At 47.8% G+C, this 25576-nt stretch overlaps 1 protein-coding gene across 1 annotated transcript in view; it reads left to right on the top strand.

Moving 5' to 3' along the window:
• The first annotated feature begins 2534 nt into the window (after positions 1 to 2534).
• Positions 2535 to 25576, top strand: part of LOC147661166 (uncharacterized) — a 37459-nt gene continuing 14417 nt past the window's right edge. The window contains exons 1-3 of the mRNA XM_086951269.1: positions 2535 to 4359; positions 10915 to 10964; positions 12417 to 12468. Of these exons, the coding sequence (XP_086807395.1) occupies positions 2553 to 4359; positions 10915 to 10964; positions 12417 to 12468 (1909 nt within the window). The 5' untranslated portion in view covers positions 2535 to 2552. The remainder of the gene's footprint in view (positions 4360 to 10914; positions 10965 to 12416; positions 12469 to 25576) is intronic.

Below are 25576 nucleotides of genomic sequence, written 5' to 3'. Positions count from 1 at the left end.
TAATAAAAAAGGTCAACACTTAAAGGAAAACCATTAAAGCACGCATGTCAGAGCATAAAAATAGAAATTTGGGAAACGAGAGCAGGACAGGAGCGAAATGCAGCTGGAGGAGAGCAAGGGAAGGAGGGACGAAAGGAGGAGGAGAGGGTGAAAGGAGAAGGAGGAGAGGGTGAAAGGAGGAGGGGAAGAGAGGGTGAAAGGAGGAGTGGAAGAGAGGGTGAAAGGAAGAAGGAAGGTGGGACGAAATGAAGAGGGGAGGAGAGGACGAAAGGAAGAGGGGAGGGACGAAAGGAGGAGAGGGCCAAAGGAAGAGAGAAGGAGCGGGCAAAAGGAGGAGGGAAAGTGGGCGAAAGGAGGGGAGGAGAGGGCGCAAGAAAGAGGGTGAAAGGAGGAGGGGAAGAGGGCGAAAGGAAGAGGGGCGGGGAGGGACGAAAGGAGGAGGAGAGGGCAAAAGGAAGAGGGAAAATGAGGACGAAAGGAAGAGGGAAAGAGGGCGAAAGGAGGAGGGTGAAAGGAGGAGGGGAGGAGAGGGCAAAAGGAGGAGGGAAGGAGAGGAAAAGAGAAGAGGGCGAAAGGAGGGGGAGGGTGAGAGGAAGCGAGAGGAGAGGAGAAGAAGGGACACAGCGTCCAGCAGCGGGGTGTGTTTAGTCCGAGCAGAGAAGACCCTGGATTGTCCCGAAGCTTATTCTCCGCTTCCACAACCAGCCTGAGGAGTTTGCTGGGTACAGTTGGCGGTTTGATGTGGCACCGTCAGGGAGAAGCTGGCACTGGCGGGCAGTGTGGAAAGAGTGGGGCTGGCAGGCAGAGGCACTCTGAGGAAGGAGAGCCGCTGAGGGCAGAGGGAGAAGCCCGCAGCGCTTTGTTTGTGAAATAACAAGTGCTGGGGACTAAAGCGCTGCTCAGACACCTGTGTTTGGCGCTATAAAATGTCAGCCTGTCGAATACCAAGGGTGCGGAGCCTTAAATCCACCGCTGCCCTCTTTAATTCGCTGCCAGTCACTCCCTGCCCCCTTATCTCAGTTTTACAGGTTCCTGCTTTCTCCGTTTATGGCGGGGTTTCCGTCTTTCTCTTCTCCCGTCTTTCTGTTTTGTGTTCTTTTCCTTCTCTTGCTCTCGGAAAAAGTCTAATGAGGAGAATTAATTGTTGGTGCCCACACAGGCTCAAATTAAGCACTAGAAGCATGTACCAGTGATCAGTGCTTTAAGTGGCACCAGCGGACAGTGTAAGAAGCATCTACTAGTGAACAAGCGCATAACTACCGAGCGGGGGGGAGGAGGGGGAGGCTTCCTCCGTTGGCGGTGGGGGGGGACAGCGGGAGGGGGGTCGGGAAGGCTTCCTCCGTTGGCGGTGGAGGGGGGGGGGGCGGGAGCGGGATGTAAACAAAAGCAGACAGAAAAAATACATGAAGAGCGAAAACGTGCGGGAGCGGGATGTAAATTCCTCCGTTACCTTCTTCATGTTCTGTGCCATGTCATCGTATCTCTCGGCCTGTTCTGCCAGTTTGGCTTTCTGCACCAGCTCGTTTTTAGCCATGACTGCACTAGCTAAGTAAGACAAGCACTCACCTGGGCTCGTGGTCGGCATGAAATGACACAAAAACAACCCCCCTCCACAGAGGAAAACATTAGATTTTGCTGGTGCATTCGTACTTCGTACGCATTGCCGAGGCAAAACCTAACAAGTCAGGTCCCGGGCCGCGCTGTGATTGGCTGACGTCACGGGGGTGTCCTGGCCGGCAGCCAATCACAGCGCGGCCCGGGAATGACGTCAAGGGGGTGTCCCGGGCCGGCAGCCAATCGCAGCGCGGCCCGGGACAAAGGGTCGGGGTTTAAAAAAGCACCAGAAACGCCCCCGAATCGCGTTTTCAAGAGAAAGCGCGATTGACAGCCTCTGTCTCCCAATGGCTAGTCTCCATTTATGGAGCTAGCCAATTGGAAACAGAGGCGGTCCGAACATCCCTACTGTAGACAATAGTTTTCAATCTGGGAGGGGCTTTGCCCCTCGCCAGGTCGAAACCTAAAAAGGTACATGTATACCTCATTTCCTTCGATTCCGCCAACTCATAGTAGGATGGATTCCCCCACAGTTGTCTTGATGGAAAGCCACATCTTAATCGTCCAGTCAGCAGCCGCTTCTGCCTATGACGCTGTTGACGCAGTTGAAAATTCCTTACTGAGTCGGCCTGACTCTGGCCTTTTATCATCTATAGGCCTGCCAACATCTAAATAGAGCAGGTGAACCGCCAAGTAGGCAGGCAGTGAATCCGTCTAATAAGTGACTGCGAGACCATTACCACCAAGATTTTTATCAGGCCCATAGTGTTGGAAACGCATTTCAAATCAGTGCCTTTTTTAATACATGAACTATGTTATGGATTTCGTTAAATTTTAATGATTTAATTTTTTTCTGGTTTTAGAAATTCGCAATTTTCTCTGATCACAACGGGCTTGGTGAGACAGGAAGGAGTATTTTGACCTAACTGTCCTGTGATAACGTGTTATCTTTTCTGTTTTCCTGCCCTCTGCAGACACTTGAAAATCAAAATACTGTTATGGGGAGAAGACGGGCTCCAGCAAATAAAGTGACAGCGCAGTGTTCACGTGAATCCGTAAGAGCCACAGTCCCATCTTTACCTCTTCATGACGTCTCAGCTTCAAGATCCCGAAATGATGCTCAGAGAAACCAGGAGCTGGAACCGCCTTTGGAGAACCTGCCGCACATTATCCTTCTATCCCTGCTGGAGGAGTTGGAAGCCAAACTGGATAACTTGCTGAACACTGTGGAGGACGTACCTTCTAGAGTCGCTGGCCTTATTAAGAAAATCTGGATAGAAAAGGATCAAGGTTCCCTACAAAATGGTGGAGTGTCTGTGGAGATGGTCTGTCCGGCGAGCATTAGAGATTGTGCTGTTAGCCGGTCTCCTGCGACACCTCAACTGGACAGGCCAGGTGGACCAAGCTTGTTTCTTCAGCCGGTGTTCTCTCACGGGCATGCACCAAAGCACAACTGTATGCTCTCTTCTCCGACCGATGTTCAAGTGCGTCCAGAGGAGCCAAGCCTTTGTTTACAGCCAATGTTTCCAGATCGACGTCACCCACAGCAGGACCAGTGCTTGCAACCTGGGTTTCCAGATGGAAATGTACTACAGCAGGGTTGTACTGTATCCAGGTGCCCTCAGACAGATCCTCCAGGCAGATTACTAGGAGCAAAGCTGTATCTTCAGCCGGAATTTGTTGAGTGCCAGACACCACAGCAATGCCACAGCATACAATCAGCGTTCCAAGAGGAGAGGGAACCAGATGTGCACCTGAAGCAAGAACCATCCCCATTGTCTGCTAATAGCTGGGACCAGCAACAGAACATCTGCCCACACCCGCTATTTCCTGATGGACAGGAACCACAGAAAAACCACTGTATACAACCCACGTCACCAGATGGGAAGGAACCTGATGATCCCTTAGAGGAAGAATTGATGTGTTTTGATTGCCGAGATCCCCAGGAGAACCGCAGCCTACAACCTGTGTCACCTGATGGGATGTCATCAGACGAACACATAGAGTTTGTGCTATTGTCCTTTGATGAGTTGGGGTCACAACAAACCCAGTGCCTCCAGCAACACCTATGCTTGCAGCAGGAACTTTCTTATGCACAGGATCCAAATGTGAATTACGAGCTAGAATCTATGCGCCCTGAAGCACAGGAACCAGATCAAAATGACAATCTAGAACCGGCCTGTACTGATGCACACGGTTCAGATCAGAATTACAAGCTAAGATCACTGCACACTGCGGCACAGGACCGAGAGCTAGAGTTAGTGCTTCCTGAAGCACAGGAACCAGATCAGAACTACACGGTGGGACCACTGCACCCTGAGGAGCAGGATTCAAATCAGAACTACAAGCTAGAAACTCACTGTACTGATGCACAGGGCTCAAATCAGAACAACAAGCTAGAACCACTGCACACTGCGGCACAGGATCAAGAGCTGGAATCAAAGCGTCCTGAAGCACATGAACCAGATGAGAGCTACACAGTGGAACCACTGCACCAAGAGGAGCAGAATTCAAATCAGAACTACAAGCTAGAAACTCTCTGTACTGATGCACAGGGTTCAGATCAGAACAACAAGCTAGAACCACTGCACCATGAGGAGCAGGATTCAGATCAGAACTACAAGCTACTGCACCCTGAATCACAGCATCAACATCAGAACTGCAAGCCAGAACTGCTCTGTCCTGATGAGTGGGGTCGGTCTGTGCCTCCATCCTTCCTAGGACTGGATATAAATACTGCAGATGAAGACTCAATGGAGAGAGGAAATGCAAAATCACATTTATTGTCGTCCAAAGCCACCCCAGGTATGTGTTTCGCTATAAATGGACACGTGGAGTGCACACTAACACATGTAACCTCTTTAGAATGCATATGGGCAGATTTTAGAAAGTCTCCGAGGGGATAATTTTGGTTTGGATGGAAGCCCCTGAGCGATACTGACCCCCAGAGTACGAGTACACTGGGTGCATATGTGTCCCTGCATTCTCCTCCTCTGTTTCCACGCAGGACTGCATCCTTCCTGTGCAGAAACAGGCCTGGTTATGGTACTCTGCATGAGTAGGCCTTTAGCTCTCATCCTTCCTTATTCGTCCCCATTCCAGGCTGAGGAACTGGAAATAGCGCTGTTCATGGGAGGAATTACTGGGCGGAATCACACTCAATAGTCTGATGCATGTGATGTGGTGTTCATTGAGAATAGCAGACATGCGCAGTTTAGAGAGGGAACTGTTTCCTGTTACACAGTTACAGTGGGTAAGACGCAGACGACTCCAGTTCCTGATATAAAAATCCAAGTATGTATTCAGCCTCAACAGCAGGGATGACCAGGGATGTTCTTGCCACTGCGGTGTTCTACAGGAGTACACACCACCCCATGATAGACAGATACACAAAGTGATTGGTTATGTGTCACTTGTGAGTTCACCCTCCCGACTTCTAGCTCAGTCTCAAGTGTGTTGTGAAAGTTTTTAAGGAAGATAAAAGTAGCCATGATCTCCCTACAGCAGCATCCTGCCTTTAGCAAACTCTTTACTATGAAAATGTCATCACATCATCACACGTAACATGCTGAGTTATGGTTTGCACACCCGTAGTGTGAGTTACGGATTGTGGTTCTAACCATAACTTACAAATTTCAGGAGTTTATTCGGTTTTGAGTCTTAACCAAAAATACATTTTATCCTTCTTTTTAAGGTAATTTCTGATGTGTTTTTTAAAGACCCATTACGGTTTTATAACAAAGTAACTATAACTTCACAGTAACGTTTTTCAGGTAAAATATATTAGGGATAAAGTACCCCCTGCTATACATTCTAAGGATATTGCAAGTCGACGAGGAATTCCATAACCGTAGAGAGGAACCATGCTGAAGGCAGACTTCCTTTATAAGGTTATAGGGCTCCAAGGTGACTGGCAATACTCTCATAATGTGCGCCAGGTGGTACTTTATCCCATATAATACATGTTCACCCCATCACCTTTCCCACAAATCACTTAAAACCTTGGTGTGTAGCTGTTTCATATGAAAGGGCAAACATGTTTGCAACATGAATATTAAAAATAAAATCTCCAGTGCAAAATTAAACACACCATAAACCTGTTAAATATTTGTTGCACACAAATATTAGAAACAGTTCAATACAAGTCATAAAAAAAAAAAGCTGCAGTAGCTCGGAATGTGTAGAAACATGGAGGAAGGGTCTAGCTTTCCTCTAAGAAGTTAAATAAATAAATATATTCTCTCTGCTTGTCACAGTAAGCTCGTAAAATAGAGCAGAAGAAACAAAAGCGACGTTACGTTTGTTCCTTTAAACAGCTGCTCCAATTATGCTCTGTGACCTGACCTGAAATATAAATATATGATCATATAATTACTTTGGCACAGTTTATTGACTCTGCACACAGCTATTTGGGTGTGGCTTGGCTAGTTTCATGCATGTCTTTAAAGTGAACTGTCAAAAAAGTACAGAAAAAAGGTTGAATGAAATTACAACTGTTACTAATGATATTGCCTTTGATTCATTTATTATAAATCCATTCAGTTATTTTTGTGAAATGTAGCGTTTTGAAAGTGTTTTTGTGAACTTCAAATTAAGCCACTAGTCAATTAAGATAGAGAAAGCTGGATCTTTAGCCCATGAATGGTCAGTGAATCTGGACTTGCGGACCCAATTGTAAAAATATATTGGATCCGATTGGATGAGGGAGCTTTTTCTTCTGTCGTCCATTTCGGATACATAAACCCAAATTTAGGCCTGTAGACCTGAAGCTCCCTGATTGGCTGGCTACAACTCAAATCATTACATGATGAAGGAACTTGTTCCCCCGCAACCTGTCAAAAAGAATAAAGAAGCCAGAAGGAGCTGAGGTACCATCCTGGCACGGGGGTAGCCCGATGGTGAAGTGTAAAAACAAGTTGCTGATTTTGACATGGGGCTGGGTTCCACATCTTGGCCCCTGAGGTCTGCAAACCGCGGGCTACTGACTGAAAACTACAGCAATTGGTCTTGTCCTCCGGTGGACATTTCTGATGTTTGGAGACCTGTTGCTTGGTCTGAAACCCTATCAATGTCCAATAAGGATGCACAAGTTTGCAAGGGTCCACTAACCGCAAGAGAGTGTCCACAAACCCTTAAAAATGTTGAAAAAGTTAAAATAAGGCCGACCCTGCAAAAACCCACTGAAAACAAGCATTGCTAAGCCAATTGGTCTCTCCAATCACAGAACTATTTGCTTGGGCAATAAATGTTAGCCATTATGTACACCAGTGTGGCTGCTACTTCGCAAGGCTAACATTTAGTTGATTGGGGTGGGGTAGGTTGGGGAAGAGTGGAGTGGAGTGGAGTGGAGTGGATTGAGGTAGATTGGGGTCGAATGTCGTAGACTGGAGTGGAGTAGATTGGGGTAGAGTATATTGGGATAGATTGGAGTGGAGTGGAGTTGGGTAGACTGGGGTATATTGGAGCAGAGTTGGGTGGATTTAAGTGGAGTGTGGTAGATTGTGGTGGAATGGGGTAGATCCGGGGAGGTGGGGTTGATTGGGTTAGATTGAGTGGAGTGGGGTAGAGTGGAGTAGATTGGAATGGGGTGGGTTATAGTGCAGTGGGGTAGATTCAAGTGGGGTGGGGTAGATTGGGGTATATTAGAGTAGAGGGGATAGAGTGGACTGGGGTATGTGGTGTGGAGTGTAAGGGCGATGGGTGTTGTGTCATGGAGTGTTTTGTCATGGAGTGAGTCACGCAGATTGAAGCAGTGTGGAGTCGAGTGACATGCCGTAGAGTGTCTTAAAAGGGAGTGGTGTAGAATGGAGTGGCATGGCATAGATTGAAGTGGAGTGGTGTGGAGTTGAGGAGCGTTGTGTTGAGTATACATGGTGTGGTAGCGCACTGCTATTATAGACAACACATTTTCAGTTGCAAAGACCATTACATTTGCACTGAAATACAGTTTTACTGCACATAAACGATAATGTGGGTAAATGTCATCACCTAGTGTGTTGATGTGTTTTTATGCTGCTCAAAATTTTTCTCCTTACTTCAGAATTACAAAACAATATGCTTCATTAGTACTAATTCTGATATATTCTGAAACATCACCTCAGTTAATATTTTAGGTCTCGTCTGGCCTTAGCAGTGCGCATACGCTGCTCTCGCAATGACGAGGACCTTCTGGAATCGATACGAATTCCAAAATATCCTTACATTCTAAGAAGTGTAAAGCCCTCCAATACTGTCGGGTCGAGTTTGTGCTAAATAAAATCTGCAAAAAAAAACGCTCGCTTCAACGAAGTCTGAGCACATTTCTATTTCCGGGGACTTTGTGAGGAAAGAGAAGTACCAGTGTTTCCTCAGTACTCCTAGTCAGAACGCTACCCTAGGTTCTGCCCATCCTCTAATGTGGCACCTCTGCTGTAAATACTCATCCGGAATGTAAACAAGCATCGCCATTTTGGTTTTCCATCTCTGTGGCCCAACTTCCACGTCTTACCTGCTTGACATTCGAGTAGTTGTGAGGAGGCTGGTACTCTCAGATGCAGTTCAATAATCCACGCGTGCCTGCGGCCAGGCGGACGTTGACTCCACCGACCCGACTTCTGTTTTCAGCAGGTGCACCAGAGAAATGAAGAATGCAGGCTTTCTTTTCCAAGAAAGCTTTGGAAGGCAAGATACAGAACCTGCAATTGTTATCACTTGCTCCTCCCCCTGTACCCCCCAACTATTGAGCTAGCTGGAGGATCTGTGTTTAGTTTCACATTGCGCTGAGCTCTGCAGGGGCCCAGCCCAGCCCTGGAATGGAGTTTCGGGTAGCACTGCGTCTGCCTGCATTAGTGTACTGGGGTTCCGAGATACCACCTTTTTTTGGTGACAACTGACAACTGCTAATAACGCCCCCCCCTACACATCCTGACGCACTCTCACCTAGCTCTTTAAAAAGCAGTCTTCTTCACAGCTAGTCAGCCGATCAACAGTGCAGCTTGAGGTTATAATCGATTGTATTGATGGGGTCGATCGATTGAAAAATGATTTACTACATGCAGTCTTCTGGTGGTCCTTGTGTTCGTGACGTGGCCTGCTTGTCCAAGGGTGCTTTTTGCATCCAGTGTGTGCACCTGTAGGCACACCCTCATCTGTACGCTTGCACAACATGACGTTGTGTTTATCACACATTCGTCTTATTACTGGTATTTGACAGCCGACGTTCATGGATGTCCAACTCAATGGTCATCATTTTATCACCTAGAAAGGATAACAAGCATTGAAAATGCGATAGGTCTTGCCTTTTATTAAGTTAAAGCCATTTGCTTGCTATACAGTACAATTAGCAAAGCAAATGGCTTTAACTTAATCAAAGGCGAGACCTATTGCATTTTCAATGCGTGTAAGGTCTTGTCGAGACAGCGCTGTCTCTTCGAGACATGTCATATATACTTTGTGGGCTTACAGCCCGCCCATTGCTATTCATTTGTTTCTTCGGCTGTCCTTTAAAAAGCCTTACTTCCGAGTGGGTAATCTTTCCTATTCGTCCCTACTTTTCTTGGGATGTTCCCTTCCACAGAGTACCGCCCCATTATGTGTAGTCTCACACGTGTCCCAGCAACTGCTTTAGGAACTTCTTTTTCTTTGTCTAATAGCATTTCCCATGAGTTCTCGTCTTTTCACTCGCTCCAAGCTTGTCTGTAAACTTGTTCTTATCTCATCACATTTGCTTTTCATTCAAAGACCGAGATCGAGTGTCAAACACTGGTTTCTTGACGGCTTCTGTTCTTTCTCTGTCTTCAAAGTGAGAGAACCTGTTCCCCCACCCCCTCACTCATTGCTGCTTGCCACGTTTGCTATTTATTGAAGCAAATCGCTTCATTTTCTTGCTTTTCACTATGTCCCTATTGCATAATGGTAGCAGCCATTTCAACTAAAGTGCTCATGTGTGGGGCTGCCGACCAGAAGCTTCACTGTTGGATGCAAGGTGAGGCATTTGCACCTAAGGACATGGAAGGACATCTTGGGTGAGGGGATGGGGGGGGACATTGGCAGGTACAGAGGGCCGTATCATTGAAGCCTTTTTCGGCAGTGCTCATTAGCAGCATCATGATCTGCCCCTGCTGCCTATGTACAACTTTGCCAGCTCTTCCCAGCGCTAAGACCCGGGAGCAATGTAAGATCATATCGTGCCTAAGTGAGAGTGCTGGAAGACCCCTCATCTGGTGCCTGCTGTGAAGCAGGCATTTGAGGACTTTAAAGTTACCTTCACGCCCTACAAGACCAACACACTCCATGCTGCCTGCACAGTGGCCATATTGAAGCACAAAACTATCAGGACATCACAGGCATTTATACCCATAAACAGGAAAGGTGGCAAGTCTAGAGGCTGATTTGGAAATCATTTCTAATAGGGTGCAGGATATTTTCTTTTCAACTGATTCTGTGGAGCTCTGCTAAAAAACATTGGCAAAGGTAGTAGGTTCCTAAATTGGGACCTATTGGCTTTGCCATTGCTTATTTTTTGTTATATGATTGGAAAAAAATCTTACACCCTGTCCTCTTACATGGTTCCTCATCAGGATTATCACATAAATCCTCACACTTTGAAATCATAGAAAGAAAAGTAAACACCAAGAGCTTGACATTTGACATCTGTCTGTAAATGCACAGCAAATGTGGCAAGATAAGAACAAGATTTAAAGGCCTGTTTACAGAAAACGAGTTTGTGAAAGAATACAGTGAACAATGTTTGGGTAGTGGGAGGGACGAATGTGAGTTACAGACCCCAAAGCCAATCGTAAGTAATGGGTGGAATGCATCCCAAGGAAATTTTCTGAATGTCCCCAAGATGTCTTTAGCGCTGTCTGGTAGTCTTCGATCTAAAAAACAAATGTTACAGTGAAGTTATGATTAGGATTACTTTTAACATCTTAATTTATGTTAAAAAATAACATTTGAAACCCACTTAATAAACCATAGTGTCTCTCTCCCTCTCCCCCTCTCTCCCTCTCCCCTGCTCTCCTCTTTCTCTCTCTCCCTCTCTCCCTCCTTCCTTCCTATGCAGTTTTGATTATGGTTGAGTCAGAGTTTCTATAAAAAATCTTTTTTTTAAAAAAAGCAATTATTTATTTTCCTGATAACTTTAGAATCTTTGACTAATCTGCATAAACTTTTCAACAAGATGTTTTTATGGATTCTCTTTACTATACTGTAGAAGGGAGGGGCAGATATATGGACACGGAGGCTGGGTGGATTTACTAATTGTGAGACTTTAGGTTATCAGCATGAAAGCAATATATGACTGCTGTGTCACGTTGTTTATCCTGAGTGGTCAATGGGTATCGTCCTTCCTGATGCACTGTGTCTGTTTCTCCTTTTTAGGTTCTTCCAGGAGGTGGTCGACGCCGGTACCCTCGACGAAAGAAAGTGTGGTAAGTATCCACTAACTGTACTAAATATGTTCACTCTTCACCAACACCCATGAGAAAGAACCTTACGAGGTGAGGTTCTTTTCTTAGTAATGAAGGTAGGAAGAAGGTACACGTGGGCTCTCCCCCACTATAGCCAAAGGACTCCCCTTCTTGGTGTATATGGCCCAACGGGAGGTCTTCCCTTTGTGGAAAACATTCCTTATATATAGGCCTTCGCTTTGGAAGATAAGGGAACCACTACTAGAAAACGTAGGGAAAGGTGGCACTGCCACTGTCCACCCATGTGTTGTGTAGTTCCTATAAACCTATATAGGATCTGCGCGTTTAGACAACATAGACTGTGATTGGTGTCCAGACTGATTCCAGACACCCCCACCGGGTATGATCGCCTGTATACCAGCTAGCTCACAGTGCCACTGTAAACTCCTCTTTCCAAAGAGAGAATAGTTCTTGGCAACTATCGAACATGACAACTCTGTCCCATCGGGGATTGTGGAAACAGTACAGTACTTTTTGCTCAGTCACTCGTGCTCACTTTGTCTCAGAGAAATACACAGAATAAACAGTGGGGTTGTTTTTCAATAAGCCTTTATTGACCCAGCATCATTCTAGTGTAAAATAGGTGTGCTGAAACAACCATAAGACAGAAACAGATATAAATGATTATAAACACCAACAGAGTAAAAGGATGGTAGATTCCCACCATCGTGCTAAAACAAGGAATACAGGCAGGTATACAAATACATGACAGTAATAATGTGTACTCCTACAATGCAACCCTAACTAGATATACCTAAGTGTACCTAGCATGTATGTAGTCGTAGACTAGAGACACTGTCCACCTGTGTGATTAAAACAAAAAAGAAAGGTGCACACACCATGTCCTTAAATGCAAACATACTGATGCTGGACGAAAGCAAATGTATTTCAGGAGCAAACACAGGTACCCTCACTGTCTGTTAAACAGTGCAATAAACATGAATATAGTGCTGTAAACAGTAAAAGGCCTCGTCCTTAAATGCCCGCATTATCCAACCTCCCCTCCTTCCCCAGTCTCACCTCCCCCCCCCCCCAAATCACTCACTGCAATGCCAAAACTCTTCTGAGTTGTGAAAAGCAAATCCACGCTCTCCAGCGGCATCCACAACTCCTTGCACCACCTCTCTGGAGTGTCTTCAGGGCTGCCGACGTTGCTCTTCTGGGCTCCCGATTCGCCCTCTCTGGTCTATTGTGATTCATGCTCCACTCTCCTCTGATCCTCCTGGCTCTCCTCTCCTCGTGCTGTTCTTGCTTCCGCGTTCTCCTGCTGCTTCTTAGTCTCGTCCTTTACTCTGCCTTTTTACCTTGGTGACTCCACCCTCCTGAGAAGGAGAGAAGTCCTTCTCCAATACCAAGGGTTTGTGGTGCCGCCTCCACCCTTCCTGATAGTCTTTCTTTTGTTTTTCCTTACAGGTCGTTCCGCTACACGGGAAACTGAAGGATCGGCCTCCAAGACGCTCCGACGGTAGGTCAAGGGGGAGGAGGGTGGAAGGGGTCGGGTGGGGGTCAATTCTCCACATCTACCAAATGTGTTTATTTAATTTGGTGGATTCATATAGTACAGTCTTGGCCCAAGGGCATTGAAGCACTTTTGTAGGTATCATAAAATTACAGAAAAGCAACAAAGAAAAGAGATGAATCCACGGATCATATTTGCGGGGACAGTTCAAATGTAGATAAATTGGAAAACTGGATGCAGAAAAGTGATCATAGCTTTATCTATAGAGTCTCTCAAATAGGAGGATTTTGAGTTCCTTTTTAACTGTGGCAAGACATGTGGTTGTGGGAGGGAGTTCCAGATCCTTGTAGCGCTGGCAGAAAAGGTGAGCTTTATAAAGTGTTCCTTCCTGAATGTCGCTTGTTCCAGCAGGAGGACTTTACAATTTCTTGATTCTTGTTGAGATCCAGAGATTTTTAGTTTTTAAATAAAGGAGGAGGGTGTGAAGTTTTGGAGGGCTTAGTGGGTCATGCATTCAGTGTTACATTGGTCTGATGCTTCAATTGGAAGCCATTGTAGGATGCGAAGTATAGAAGAAATGTGATAAAAAAAATTGTGGCCTGTCACAAAGTGGAAAACTGTATGAAGCATTTCTCTCTGTGATGCTAATTTGCTCCGGGATACCAGACAGGAGAGAGTTCCTATAGTCGAGTCTGGAAAGTACTAGCGCATGGACTACTAAGTTGGCGTCAGGCACTCTTGAGCGTAGACTTGCTTCGGAAGGTAAATGTGGATGAAACCCAGCGATTTAGCATTCTCTGAAATGGCCAGTTTGAAGTTCAGTCAAGATAAGGAATCAAGACACCCCTGGGCATGGAGGTTGGATTTTGTTTTGGTCAGATTACAAATAAAATCATCTTTCTGGATTCGTTTAGGTGGTGCTTGGAGATTCTCTCTTGAATCCTTTCAGTAGTGTTGCAGAGTAGGAGGATGTCACTCATTCAAGATATTTACTGGTAGATCTGGGTATCATCTGGATAGGTGTGATAAAGAATTCCAGAGTTACTCGGAGTCTCTCCACGTGGTTTGAGATAAAGCTGGAACAAGATTGGCCATAGGATTGAAGCCCATGTAACCCCTTGTTTTAGGTCTGTATTTGTTCTAGAATCAGCGCTCCCCATTTTAACTATTTGCTGTTGGTTAAACAAATACAAATCGAATCATTTTAGAACTGTTCCATCAGTTCCCATCCCTTCCTTCAGGATGTTCATCAGAGCACGGTGGTTGATTGTATCGAAGGCCGCCGGGTGGTCCAGAAGCACAAGTAGGCTGCAAATACTCGAGTCTAAGAAGCAGAGAGTGTCATCCACAATTTACAGCGTGGCTGTGCCTGTGCTATAGCCTTGTCTGAAGCCAGATTTAAATGAATCAAGAAGGATGTTTATTGCATGCGGAGGTATAGCTGTAAAGCCAAAGACAATACTAACATCTTCCCCAAGAAGTGTTGAGATTGGGTGGTAGTGGTTCGCATCATGGTCATCAGTGAGCTTCTTAAGGATGGGGGAGACCTAGCTAATTTACAAACATTTGGGAAAAATAACTTGCTCCGGTGAGTGATTCTCCAGAGAGGTCCAGTGCAGTAGTCCAGTGCAGTAGCAGCCGCCTGGGCATTTCCTTGTCCAAGGTCTCAGCAGATGCATGAGAGAGGAGGTTGGAAGGATTGACCTTAGTTAGACTTTCAAGTAGCTCCACCTCGGAGACTGTGGCCAAAGGCAACCAGCTCCATTGGGGTTTGTGGTTCAGTACTCCGTAATCAGGGTTGTCAGATCTTTGAGGAAGGGAAAGGTCAATAGAGTCCACTTTCTCCCCATATAAGTGTGGACAATCTTCACATGGGCGTGTTATGGCTGTGTTATTTAGGACTGGCTGTTGGATTGTTTAATGATTGAAAAGATATTTAGGATAATTTTTGAAAGTGTTAAGCAGAGATCCGGTGTAGCTAGATTTTGCTTTGAAGGTGTTCGATTTGTAGTTTCTGGCAGGCCTGTGGCTAACTAGATGAGAAAGAGAGTGTGCTTGTAGTTTTTCTCAAGATGTCTCAAGCGCTTTCTTTAGGCACATGGATCCTTTTGTTCCTCAGTGGAGCATATTCATTAATCAGACTTTCCACGCACTTCTTGTACTTGTTGGTTGTGGCATTATTGTCGCCTGGGAGTGAGGCGCTATAAGGTTACTGTTAGCTTTGTTTTAACAAGGGAGCTGTAAGAAATTGGGGTACTGGTTGAGGGGAGTGAACCCCTACTCAAGCAGCGACTACAGTCCATGTCAGGGTTAAGTCACAAGCAAACCCCAAATTGAACTGTGCTCACCCTCTGATAGGTTTGCACAAGCAGTCAGGCTCAAATTAGAGGCAGTGTGTAAAGTATTTATGCAGCACTTCCAACTGTAATAAAGTGAAACACAGCTCAAGACAAATCCCACACCAAGAATAACATACAATTAAATAAATACTTTAAGACCAAACTGACAAAAGTAGAACTGGAGATATTAAATGTTAAAGATGTATGTGAAAATAGAGCCACAAAGTGCCAACAGTGATTCTGGTCATGCTGCTCTGGGACAAAGTTTCAAATGCAGGCTAACTGTGAAGGAGCGCTGGCAGAATGCAGGGACCAGGTTAGGCCCGCTAAACAAGAGTACCATAATTCCTGGCTGCGAAGCATTGCGAAAGCCCGCATCGAAGATGCGTCATGCAGCCGAGGTGATGCGAGGTCCTGGTGGGGAGATGTATCGTGCAGCTGTGGTTCTGGGAGGCTGTGAGACAGGAATGGAGGTCCAGTGTCGTGTCTGACTGCCGTCAACGTGGAGCCTGCGATGCGAAGTCCTGCTTCGAGGGTGCATCACATACTGGCTGGGCCCGAAGAAGTTGCGGCCTGATGTCAAATATTTATACCTGCGGCCCACTTTGTAGGAGAGGTTTCTAGAGGCTTCCACCACTCTTGGGTGCAGGCATCCCTTTCCCTCCTGTCCTAAACCCAGCTTATCTGGGTTCACAAAGGACCCGTGAAAACCCCTTTTTGACAGTGCTAAGGCAGAGATTTTGTGACGTGCAACTATGGTAAGTGACAGCTCCTCCCCCTCGTTAAGTCAGAGTGGTCCATCCTGCCAGCACCTAGCTTCCCTTTGTCTCAGTGTCTGGGGGTCAATACACAAAGACCAACTGACAGCTACACTTGTTCATGGGACCCAGCATCAGGATGCAAGCAAATGATTAGGACAAGAAAATTACCACTTTCTAAAAGTAGTATTTTCAGAATTGTGACAAAAAAATCAAACTTTACCGTTAAAGAGGGCTTTTAATTGCAATTCTTTAGAGAACAAAGTAATCTGTTTACCCACTCCCAACTGAAAAGTATCACTTATTAAATGTACTAGGGCAATTTCAATGTCTGACTGCTACCATGTCTGGGGTATGTCTCTACTTGAACATGTAGCCTGACACGTGTCATGCAGCTGATGACCCTAGTGGCATGATGGGAGTCAGTCTTTGATTTTGGCTTAGGCCTGGCATTGGAAACTCTGCCTCTCTAATGAAACTGGTAGAGAAAGTGAGGTTTATAATATGTTGCCAAATGTATTACCCTCTATCCGATTCCATATAAGTCTCTGCAAAGGTACACTGAAAGAAGGCTGTAGATAGTGAGGTGTGCGCTTTAAACTGAAAGCGTGCTCTGTTCAGTTTGAATGTCTGACTCCTACCATATCTCGGGTATTTTTCTACTTGTACATGTAGCCTGAAACGTGTACTGCAGCTAATGACCCTAACTCGAAAACTATGCAGTCTGTCATACCCCTACACAAATCTTGTCAGAGCTATTTAGCCTTCACTCCCAGAACACAAATCTCTTGGAAGCACTTAAACACACAGCTTCAATCCCCGCTGCCCTGTATAATGAGCAGAAAGTGACCCATGAAGTTTCTTCTACACACATTTACAGAGCAAGTGGTGTGAATCAAAAGTAGTCTAGTACCTATACCCTACTTTACATATGTCCTCTTACCCATCAGACAAACACAAGTAGATGATGGACGGAACTCCAAAACATTTCAGACACTCACCTCAGTCACAGATCTGGGTTCAAAGCATCATTGGTCTTTAGCTCACTTCGCCACCCCACTTCAGACCCAGATATAAGGAAATCAGTCTTGACCCTGTGTCTCATGGACACAGTTCAGCCCGAACTACCGAGCCAGGACTTCCCAGTACCAGAAACAAGCAGCTTGGGACTGGTTTCGGGGTAACACCCCTCTTCAGCCAGGCTGGCTTGAATCCAGTGGCAAAGTGAGCAAGGGATCCACGTCTGGGCATACCCTTCCAACTTAGGGCGAACAAAGCAAACACAAGGAGATGATGGACGGAATGCTGAAACGTTTGACACTCACCCCCATTCACAGATCTGGTTTGAATCCATCATCATTCTTTAGCTCACTACGCCACCTCAGTTCAGACCCAGCAGTATTCAAATAAGTCTTGACCCTTTGCCTCATGGGAACAGTCCAGCCTGAACTTCTAGGCCACGTCTTCACTGGACCGGAAACAAGCATCCTGGAACCGGTTTCCAGGAAAGAATACCATCCTCCACATGAACAATCACTAATGGCAATTTGTTGTTTCTTTGTAGACTGCAAAAGGCAGCACACATAGAAACAGCAAAAACAAGAAGAAATGAATCACTTCTCCTTATTGCACCTATTTAACACCTGTGGTCGTGGGGCGTCCGCGTGCCGGTAAATCAGGCAAGGAGGCCGGAGATAGTGTGCTATAGTTAAGGTAGTTTATTCGCAGTACAACAGTCATGTAAGGTGAATGCAGGGGACTCCTGATGTTCGGATCCGGCGTCTCTGGGATGTAGCTCTCCTCGGATGGTCCTTGCCGGGTAGTAGGTCGTCGTGGGGCGTGGAGAGACCTCGGAGGGCAAGAAGAGAGAAAGGGACCGTTAGTCCGAACCGCGATTTGGCAAGTATGCCACTACCAACACCGGGAGGTGAAAGGGCGGAGCGGAAGCTGGTGAGGGAAGGAGGGAACGGGGAAGAGGGACGATAGGCAAGGATAAAGATAGTGAATCAGCAAGGGTGTTCAGGACGTGATGGGGGGGATCGGGCTGTGCACGGTGATAATGCTTTACAATAAGTTACAGTGCTTACTTTAAGTGATTAGTGCCTACAAGGATAGAGATTATTTACACTATGTACAGAGAGCACCTAGCGCGCTCCAGGGGCGGTTAAAGGTACTCACGCGGTCTGCCGTAGCTCTCCAGGTGAGCTACGGCCGCTCTTCAGCTTCCTCCTTAAGGGTTCCACCACTCCTCCGACCACTCGTCTGCTTCGGTTGGCTCCTCTCCTCTGTCTCCAGCCTGAGTATCCTGCCACGATTCTCCGACCCTGCTTCCAATATCCGGGATGCTTTTCACTGGTTCTGACGCTCTTTCCGTCGCGGGACTTCCGGGTTCCCAGCGTAGTGCTTCCGGTATTTGCAGGTCCGTGATTGGCTCCTGTATTGAAGAGAGAGGCGGGGAACTGTGGGTCAATGTTATTTTTCCGGCTCGGGGGCGGACCCGAGGGATTGGCTGGCCAGAGTTCGTGTGGACGTCCCCGGGATGAGGTAAAGACCCAGGGGGAAAGAATCCTGGGGGGGGGAAGACGCCGGGACTCCGTCACATTCCCTTCCCCTAGCTGTCCTTCTTGTATGGGCAGGAGAGGGCGAGAGGGGGTACCGGGACAGAAAATCAGCGTTTCCTTGTTCCGACCCTTTTCGATGTTGGGTACGGAAGTGAAAGGGCTGGAGAGAAAGGAACCAGCGGAGGACCCGGTCGTTGTGTCCTTTGTTCCGGGCCATCCACTCCAAGGGGGCATGGTCGGTATAGATTGTGAAGTCACGGCCCTCCAGGTAATATCTTAAGGTTTCGATAGCCCACTTGATGGCAAGGGCCTCTTTCTCAACCACAGCATAGTTAAGTTCCCTGGGGAACAGTTTTCGGCTAAGATAAAGAATGGGTTTCTCATTCCCTTGCTCGTCCTTTTGTGACAGAACAGCCCCTAATCCTTGGTCGGAGGCGTCTGTCTGAAGAATGAAGGGCCGGGTGTAGTCAGGGCTCACCAGAACAGGCCTGGAGGTTAGGGCTCCCTTCAGGTCAGAGAACGCCTGCCACATGAGGGGGTTAGGATGTTTCAGGGCGTGCTCGGTGTGGGTAGCCTTTTTAAGAAGATCTGTAAGAGGGGCAGCTCTCTGAGAGAAGTTGGGCACGAACCTCCTGTAATAACCGAGGAGCCCGAGAAATGCACGGAGATCCTTTTTCGTTCTCGGAAAGGGAAGGTTCTCTATGGCTTCGGTTTTGGATTTCTGGGGTCTGATCATACCTTCGCCCAACAGGAACCCCAGGTACTGGACGGTTTGGGCAGCCAGGGTGGTTTTGGCGGGGTTAATGGAAAAGCCAAAGGAGCCCAAGGAAGAGACAACGTCATGTAAGTGGACCAGGTGTTGTTCCCAGCTGTCGCTGTATATGACGATGTCATTGAGATAGGCTCCTGCATACTCCATGTGTGGCCGCAGGACCTGGTTCATCGCACGCTGGAAGGTGGCTGGGGCCCCGTGGAGTCCAAAAGGCATGACAATGAATTGGAACAGCCCCTCCGGGGTGGAGAAGGCTGTCTTTTTCTTATCTTGGTCTCGGAGGGGAATCTGCCAATAACCCTTGCAGAGGTCGAGGGTGGAGATAAATTTGTCTTTCCCTATCCGTTCGACCATTTCGTCGACTCTCGGCAAGGGGTATGTGTCGAATCTGGATACTTTGTTCACTTCGCGGAAGTCTATACAGAACCTGACAGACCCGTCAGGTTTCGGCACCAGAACTATCGGGGAGTTCCACTCACTGATCGATGGTTCGATGATTCCCATTTTTAACATGTCCTCGATTTCTCTTCTTATGACAGCCCTTCGTGCTTCAGGGACACGGTAAGGACGCAACCGTACCACTTTCCCTGGTTCAGTGTCTATTGCGTGTTTGGTGACGGTGGTTCTTCCGGGGTATGAAGAGAACACATTCTGTACGGGGGACAGGGCTTTGTGGAGTGCATGGATTTGCCCCGGGGTCAGGGCAGGGTCTAGACAGGGAGCAAAGGAAAAGGGAACCGGGAGACTGTGTCCCACCAGGACAGGACGGGGTCCCTCCCATTTCTTCAGATGGTTCACGTGGTAGATCTGGGCCGTGTCTTTAGTGGGGTCGAGCTCGATCTCATAAGTGACCGGGGTCACCTGCCGCAGGACGGTGTAGGGTCCTTGCCACTGTCCCAGGAGTTTGTGATCGGAAGAGGGCATCATTAGGAGGACCAGGTCTCCAACAGAAAACGTCCTATTCCTGGTGCCCTTATCGTACTGCCTTTTCTGATTGTCTTGGGCTTTTTCCATGTTTTGTTTGACTATGTCTCGGATCTGGGCTAGATGGGTCTTTAAGTTGTTGACATACTCAGGTAAAGGGTGTGTGCGGTCCGGGTCAGCCTCCCAGGCTTCCTGTGCCATCTCCAGCAGGGTACGAGGGGGTCTTCCATACAGCAACTCGTATGAGGAGTAGCCAGTACTGCTCTGGGGTTTACACCGGATGGCAAAAAGGGCTAGCGGGAGGAGCTCCTCCCACCGCTTAGCCTCCAGTCCCAACATCTTCTTTAGGGTCTGCTTTAAGGTGGCATTGTAGCGTTCGACTAAGCCATCCGTTTGGGGGTGGTAGGCTGAGGTCCTGATTTGTTGATCCCTAGCCTGGAGCAGACCTGCTTCATCAGGGCGGAAACGAAGGGGGTGCCTTGATCCGTAAGGATCTCACGGGGGAAGCCTACACGGGAAAATAGAGTGATAAGCGCCTTTGCGATGTTTTGGGCTGTGGGCTGGCGTAGCGGAAAGGCTTCCGGGAAGCGCGTGGCATAGTCCACGATGACAAGAGCATATCGGCAACCGCTTCGGGAGGGCAAGAGGGGCCCTATAATGTCCATTCCCACCCGGCTGAACGGTATGTCGATGAGAGGCAAGGAACACAGGGGTACCCTAGGAGGTCTGTACCGACTGTTCTTTTGACAAATAGCGCACTCACGGCAATAGGTTTTTATGTGCTGATGAATCCCCGGCCAGTAAAAACGGTCAAGGACCGTTTGGCTAGTCTTTTCATCCCCGAAATGTCCACCCAATAGGTGACTGTGGGCCAGGAAAAGGACTTTGTCTCTGAAGGGGCTAGGAATCAACAATTGAGGAGGTTGTTGTGGGCCCCCCTTTCTGTACAGCAAACCCCTTTTCTTAAAGAAATATGGACCTACTTGTGTAGGGTCTTTGTTTTCTAGGGCCCTTCCCCAGGCTTCCTGTAGGAGCGGATCCTCCTGTTGAGCCCCGCGGAACTCCTGGTCCGTCTGCCATGGGTGTTCCTCCACCTCAACTGGATACGCAGAGGCGTATGACATCTTCTCCTGTCTTTTCTGTCTCTTGCTTTTGTGGGGTTTCGGTTCCGCAGGGGTTCCGGTCGGTGTCTGAGGGTAGGGGGCCTCCGTCCACCACTGGGCCAGGGAGTCCGTTGTGTCCTGGAGTAACGTTGGTAGACCTGGGTAATCGCTCCCCAGGATTGCCTGTTCCGGTAAAGCTGGTATGAGTCCAACCGTGAGGTCGGTTCCTGTATCACCGGGATGCTGCACCCGAACCCGCGTGGTGGGGTAACGTTTCGTGTCGCCGTGCACGCACTGGATGGCCACTGCTCCTGTTGGGGTCTTCTGGTGGAGACCAAAGTCCTGTGGACGGAGGACGCTTTGTCGGCACCCGGAGTCTGCGAGGGCCAGAACCTCTTGTCCGTCTAAGTCCACGGGACAATGAAACGGAGGGGGAGCAGCCCCGGGGTTGTTGCAGACGTAATTCCGTACCATTCCGATTTCCATTGGTACCTCCTTTTGGGGACACATGCGGGCTATGTGTCCGTAGTTCCCACAATGATAGCATTGTGGTCCAGGGTTGGGAGGACGGTATAGGATCGGGGAGGGCAAGAGAGGAGCCGGTTCCTGTCTTCGGGGTTGCGGAGGCCTGGGGAATCGGTTGGTGTTGGAGGGGTGTGGCCTGTGGGTGGTTTCATCCTTACCACGTTGTAGGTCTTGAGCCCGTCCATACGCACAGGCGATTTCCACAGCCGTCTCCAGGGTGAGCCGGGTATGTTGCCGTACCCATCTCTGCGTGGCGGGATGAAGGGAGTTTAGGAACTGTTCAAGACAGATCTTTTCAATGATGTCCTCTTTTGTGGAAGCCTCCGGTTTGAGCCACCGGTTGACAAGATCCCTGATCCGGAAGGACAGAGCTCGAGGATTTTCTTGGGGTCCTTCCTTGGTCTGCCTGAGCTTCATCCTATACGTATCATCGTCTACGCCCAGACGTTCAAGGATGCACTTCTTTATGTCAGGATACGGGGTGGTGCCTTGGATGTTGGCCTGCTGGTATGCGGCCTGTAGGTCTCCTGTACGCAGGGGACCCAGATACTGGCCCCATCGATCCACAGGCCAGTTCGCTGCTTGGGACAGTCTCTCAAAATTGGTAAAGAAATAATCGGGGTCTTCACCGGGGACATATTTCTGTAACACCACGGAAGGGAGAGAGGTCATGGGTCTGGGTTGTCCCAGGACATCAGTCAATTTCCCCAATGCTTGTTCCTGCACTGTTCCATGTCCTTTCAGGACGTCATGGAGCTGACTCCTGTCGTCTTCGGCAGTTTTCAAGAATTGTTCCATGAGTTTACCCAGCTGCTCCTGGGATTCAGCCATCCTTTTCATAACGGCCTCCATGCTACCGGCTAATCCCACTTCTGACACCAGATGTGGTCGTGGGGCGTCCGCGGGCCGGTAAATCAGGCAAGGAGGCCGGAGATAGTGTGCTATAGTTAAGGTAGTTTATTCGCAGTACAACAGTCATGTAAGGTGAATACAGGGGACTCCTGATGTTCGGATCCGGCGTCTCTGGGATGTAGCTCTCCTCGGATGGTCCTTGCCGGGTAGTAGGTCGTCGTGGGGCGTGGAGAGACCTCGGAGGGCAAGAAGAGAGAAAGGGACCGTTAGTCCGAACCGCGATTTGGCAAGTATGCCACTACCAACACCGGGAGGTGAAAGGGCGGAGCGGAAGCTGGTGAGGGAAGGAGGGAACGGGGAAGAGGGACGATAGGCAAGGATAAAGATAGTGAATCAGCAAGGGTGTTCAGGACGTGATGGGGGGGATCGGGCCGTGCACGGTGATAATGCTTTACAATAAGTTACAGTGCTTACTTTAAGTGATTAGTGCCTACAAGGATAGAGATTATTTACACTATGTACAGAGAGCACCTAGCGCGCTCCAGGGGCGGTTAAAGGTACTCACGCGGTCTGCCGTAGCTCTCCAGGTGAGCTAATGCCGCTCTTCAGCTTCCTCCTTAAGGGTTCCACCACTCCTCCGACCACTCGTCTGCTTCGGTTGGCTCCTCTCCTCTGTCTCCAGCTCCAGCCTGAGTATCCTGCCACGATTCTCCGACCCTGCTTCCACTGTTCGGGTTGCTTTTCACCGGTTCCGACGCTATCTCCGAGGCGGGACTTCCGGGTTCACGGCGTAGTGCTTCCGGTGCTTGCAGGTCCGTGATTGGCTCCTGTATTGAAGAGAGAGGCGGGGAACTGTGGGTCAATGTTATTTTTCCGGCTTGGGGCGGACCCGAGGGATTGGCCGGCCAGAGTTCGTGTGGACGTCCCCGGGAGGAGGTAAAGGCACAGGGGGAAAGAATCCTGGAGGGGGGGACGCCGGGACTCCGTCACAACACCAAAGGTCTCATTTATGAGATTTTGACATAGGGCAGCACCACAAGGAATCTTGCTGGGCTGCCGTACATTAAAACAAAAGAGCAGGAATACACTATATCTAGGAGATACTGTGCATTCCTGGTCGACATAGGGCTGCGCCTCAGGGAATCTTGCTGGACTGCCCCGCGTCCTCGACAAAGGACTGCACCGCAGGGAATCTTGCTGAGCTTCCCTGCGTCAAAACAAAAGAACACGGTGCATTCCTGGTTGACATATCGCTGCGCCGCAGGGAATCTTGAAGGCTGCACTGCGACAAAACAAAAGAGCAGGAATAGACTATATCTATGAGATACGTTGCATTCCTGGTGACAAAGGGCTGCAACATAAGGAATTGTAATGGGCTGAGTCAAAACAAAAGAACAGTAATAAACTATGCCTGTGAGATACAGTGCATTCCTGGTCGACCTAGGGTTGCACCACAGGGAATCTTGCTGGGCTGCCCCACGTCGTCGACATAGGGCTGCACCGCAAGAAATCTTGATGGCCTGCCATGCGTCAAAACAAAAGAACAAGAATACACTATATCTATGATAAAAGGTGCACCACCTAAAACCGTCTTCCCCTCTCCTCTTGTTAGCTTTCTTTCGGTTGCCCCTTCAACTCCACCTTCACATGACTTTTATCTTTCCATAGCACTTTGACCACTCAGTGCTTCCTATCACCCATCTTCTCGCATCTCTCCCTCTCACAGTTGTTTTAAGTGTCATTTTTGCCACATATCCTACTCTCCCGAGTCTTCCACGTGTTTTCATTTTTCCACCTACTTCTTCCTGCTATATCCTGACTCTTTTCTCACCATTCTGTCTTCTGAGCTGTCCCTGCTACCCTCATACCCCGGCCTTTCTTACTGCCTTTGCCACATCCCTACTGTACATCTGGCTTCAAATGCTCATGCCTGTTTTTAATTATATGTCCAGCTGTTGTTGAGGTGTAAACACGATGATATTGAGAGGGCATTGCTTAAGTAGTGTATTTTCAGAGCTACAATCCCAGATATTTCAGCAAGAGAAGAAACTTTGGGGCTTTAAAAGGGGCATTGGAGAAGGTTATCTCTGCTGGAGATTCTTGCAGCATATTTAGTGTGAGAAATGATTTGCAGAAACACATTTTTGTGCAAAACCTCCAAAGAAGTTTACCTGTACTTAGTGCATTCTCTTGAAACACTACAGCAAAATGTTGATGTAGGAGACCCAATTGAACATTTTGAAAGCAGTCAGATTGTATTATTGTTTTTATTTGGTTTAGCCACCCCATCATTGTGTACTTTTGTACACCTATCCATTGAGCCGTCCGCTCAGTTGCACATTCCTGCATCCATCTGTATTTATGCCTGTGTGCATGTTGTCTATGTGTTAGTATATGTGAGATATATTTCTGTGCTTAGCATATATCTGTGCCAGAAATCTATAATAATGGGCGACACCCTGCCTTGACCTTCCGGGCTCTACCTTTTTGTTGATAGATAATTTGTTTCTAAACATAGATGTTAGATTAGTGAGGGGACAGACATATGGGTGAGGTGATATATTTGTTTCTGTAAGAACAGTAAAGGCTGGAGTCCAATAATGGGTATTTATTTTAGAGAAAAAAGGGCGCAGGAAGGATAGTGTACTAAGTACAAGTTAATATTGCAAACATGCAAGTTAGCTGTAGGATTATTTTGGGATGCAGTTGATTGCCAGCAGGACTCATTTTGTCAAAAACCATCGGTGCTTTAGTACAGGGTCTAATGCAGTGTGTCTGCAGTGTGGCATACAGTCTCTGGTTTATACTGAATGAGCAGCTACCTATGTAATTATCATATGAAATCACTTTATTGATGTCATAACTACAGTTGCTTTATTAACCTTGCGTTCTTGAAAATGCACTATTTGCCCACGCTTTTCAAACTTTTTCTGGGAGGAGAATCCCCTCTCTACCCCTCCCTCCCTTAGGATGGTCGGGCTCACTTGCTACGCCTGCTTGCCACAGGGCACTTATCCTGAACATTTACGCCCACCACTTTCAAAAGTCACCAGCCACCACTGCCTCATGCCTCTTTCTGCACCTCTGTTCCTTCTTTCTGCTCTTTTTTAGTTTCTTTCTGCACCTCTCTTGCTTATTTCTGTACCCATCTTGCCACTTTCTCCCCCTTTTTACATCTCTGTTGCTTCTTTCTGCACTTCTCTTGTCTCTTTCTCCACCTCTCATCCCTCTTTATGAACCTCGGTTTCTTCTTTTTGCAGCCCTTGTACCTCTTTCTGCA

Source organism: Lissotriton vulgaris, unplaced genomic scaffold (assembly GCF_964263255.1).
Source record: "Lissotriton vulgaris unplaced genomic scaffold, aLisVul1.2 SCAFFOLD_5314, whole genome shotgun sequence".
NCBI lineage: Eukaryota > Metazoa > Chordata > Amphibia > Caudata > Salamandridae > Lissotriton > Lissotriton vulgaris.
The sequence above is the reverse complement of the archived record's forward strand: the minus strand, read 5'-3'. Positions and strand labels throughout refer to the sequence as shown.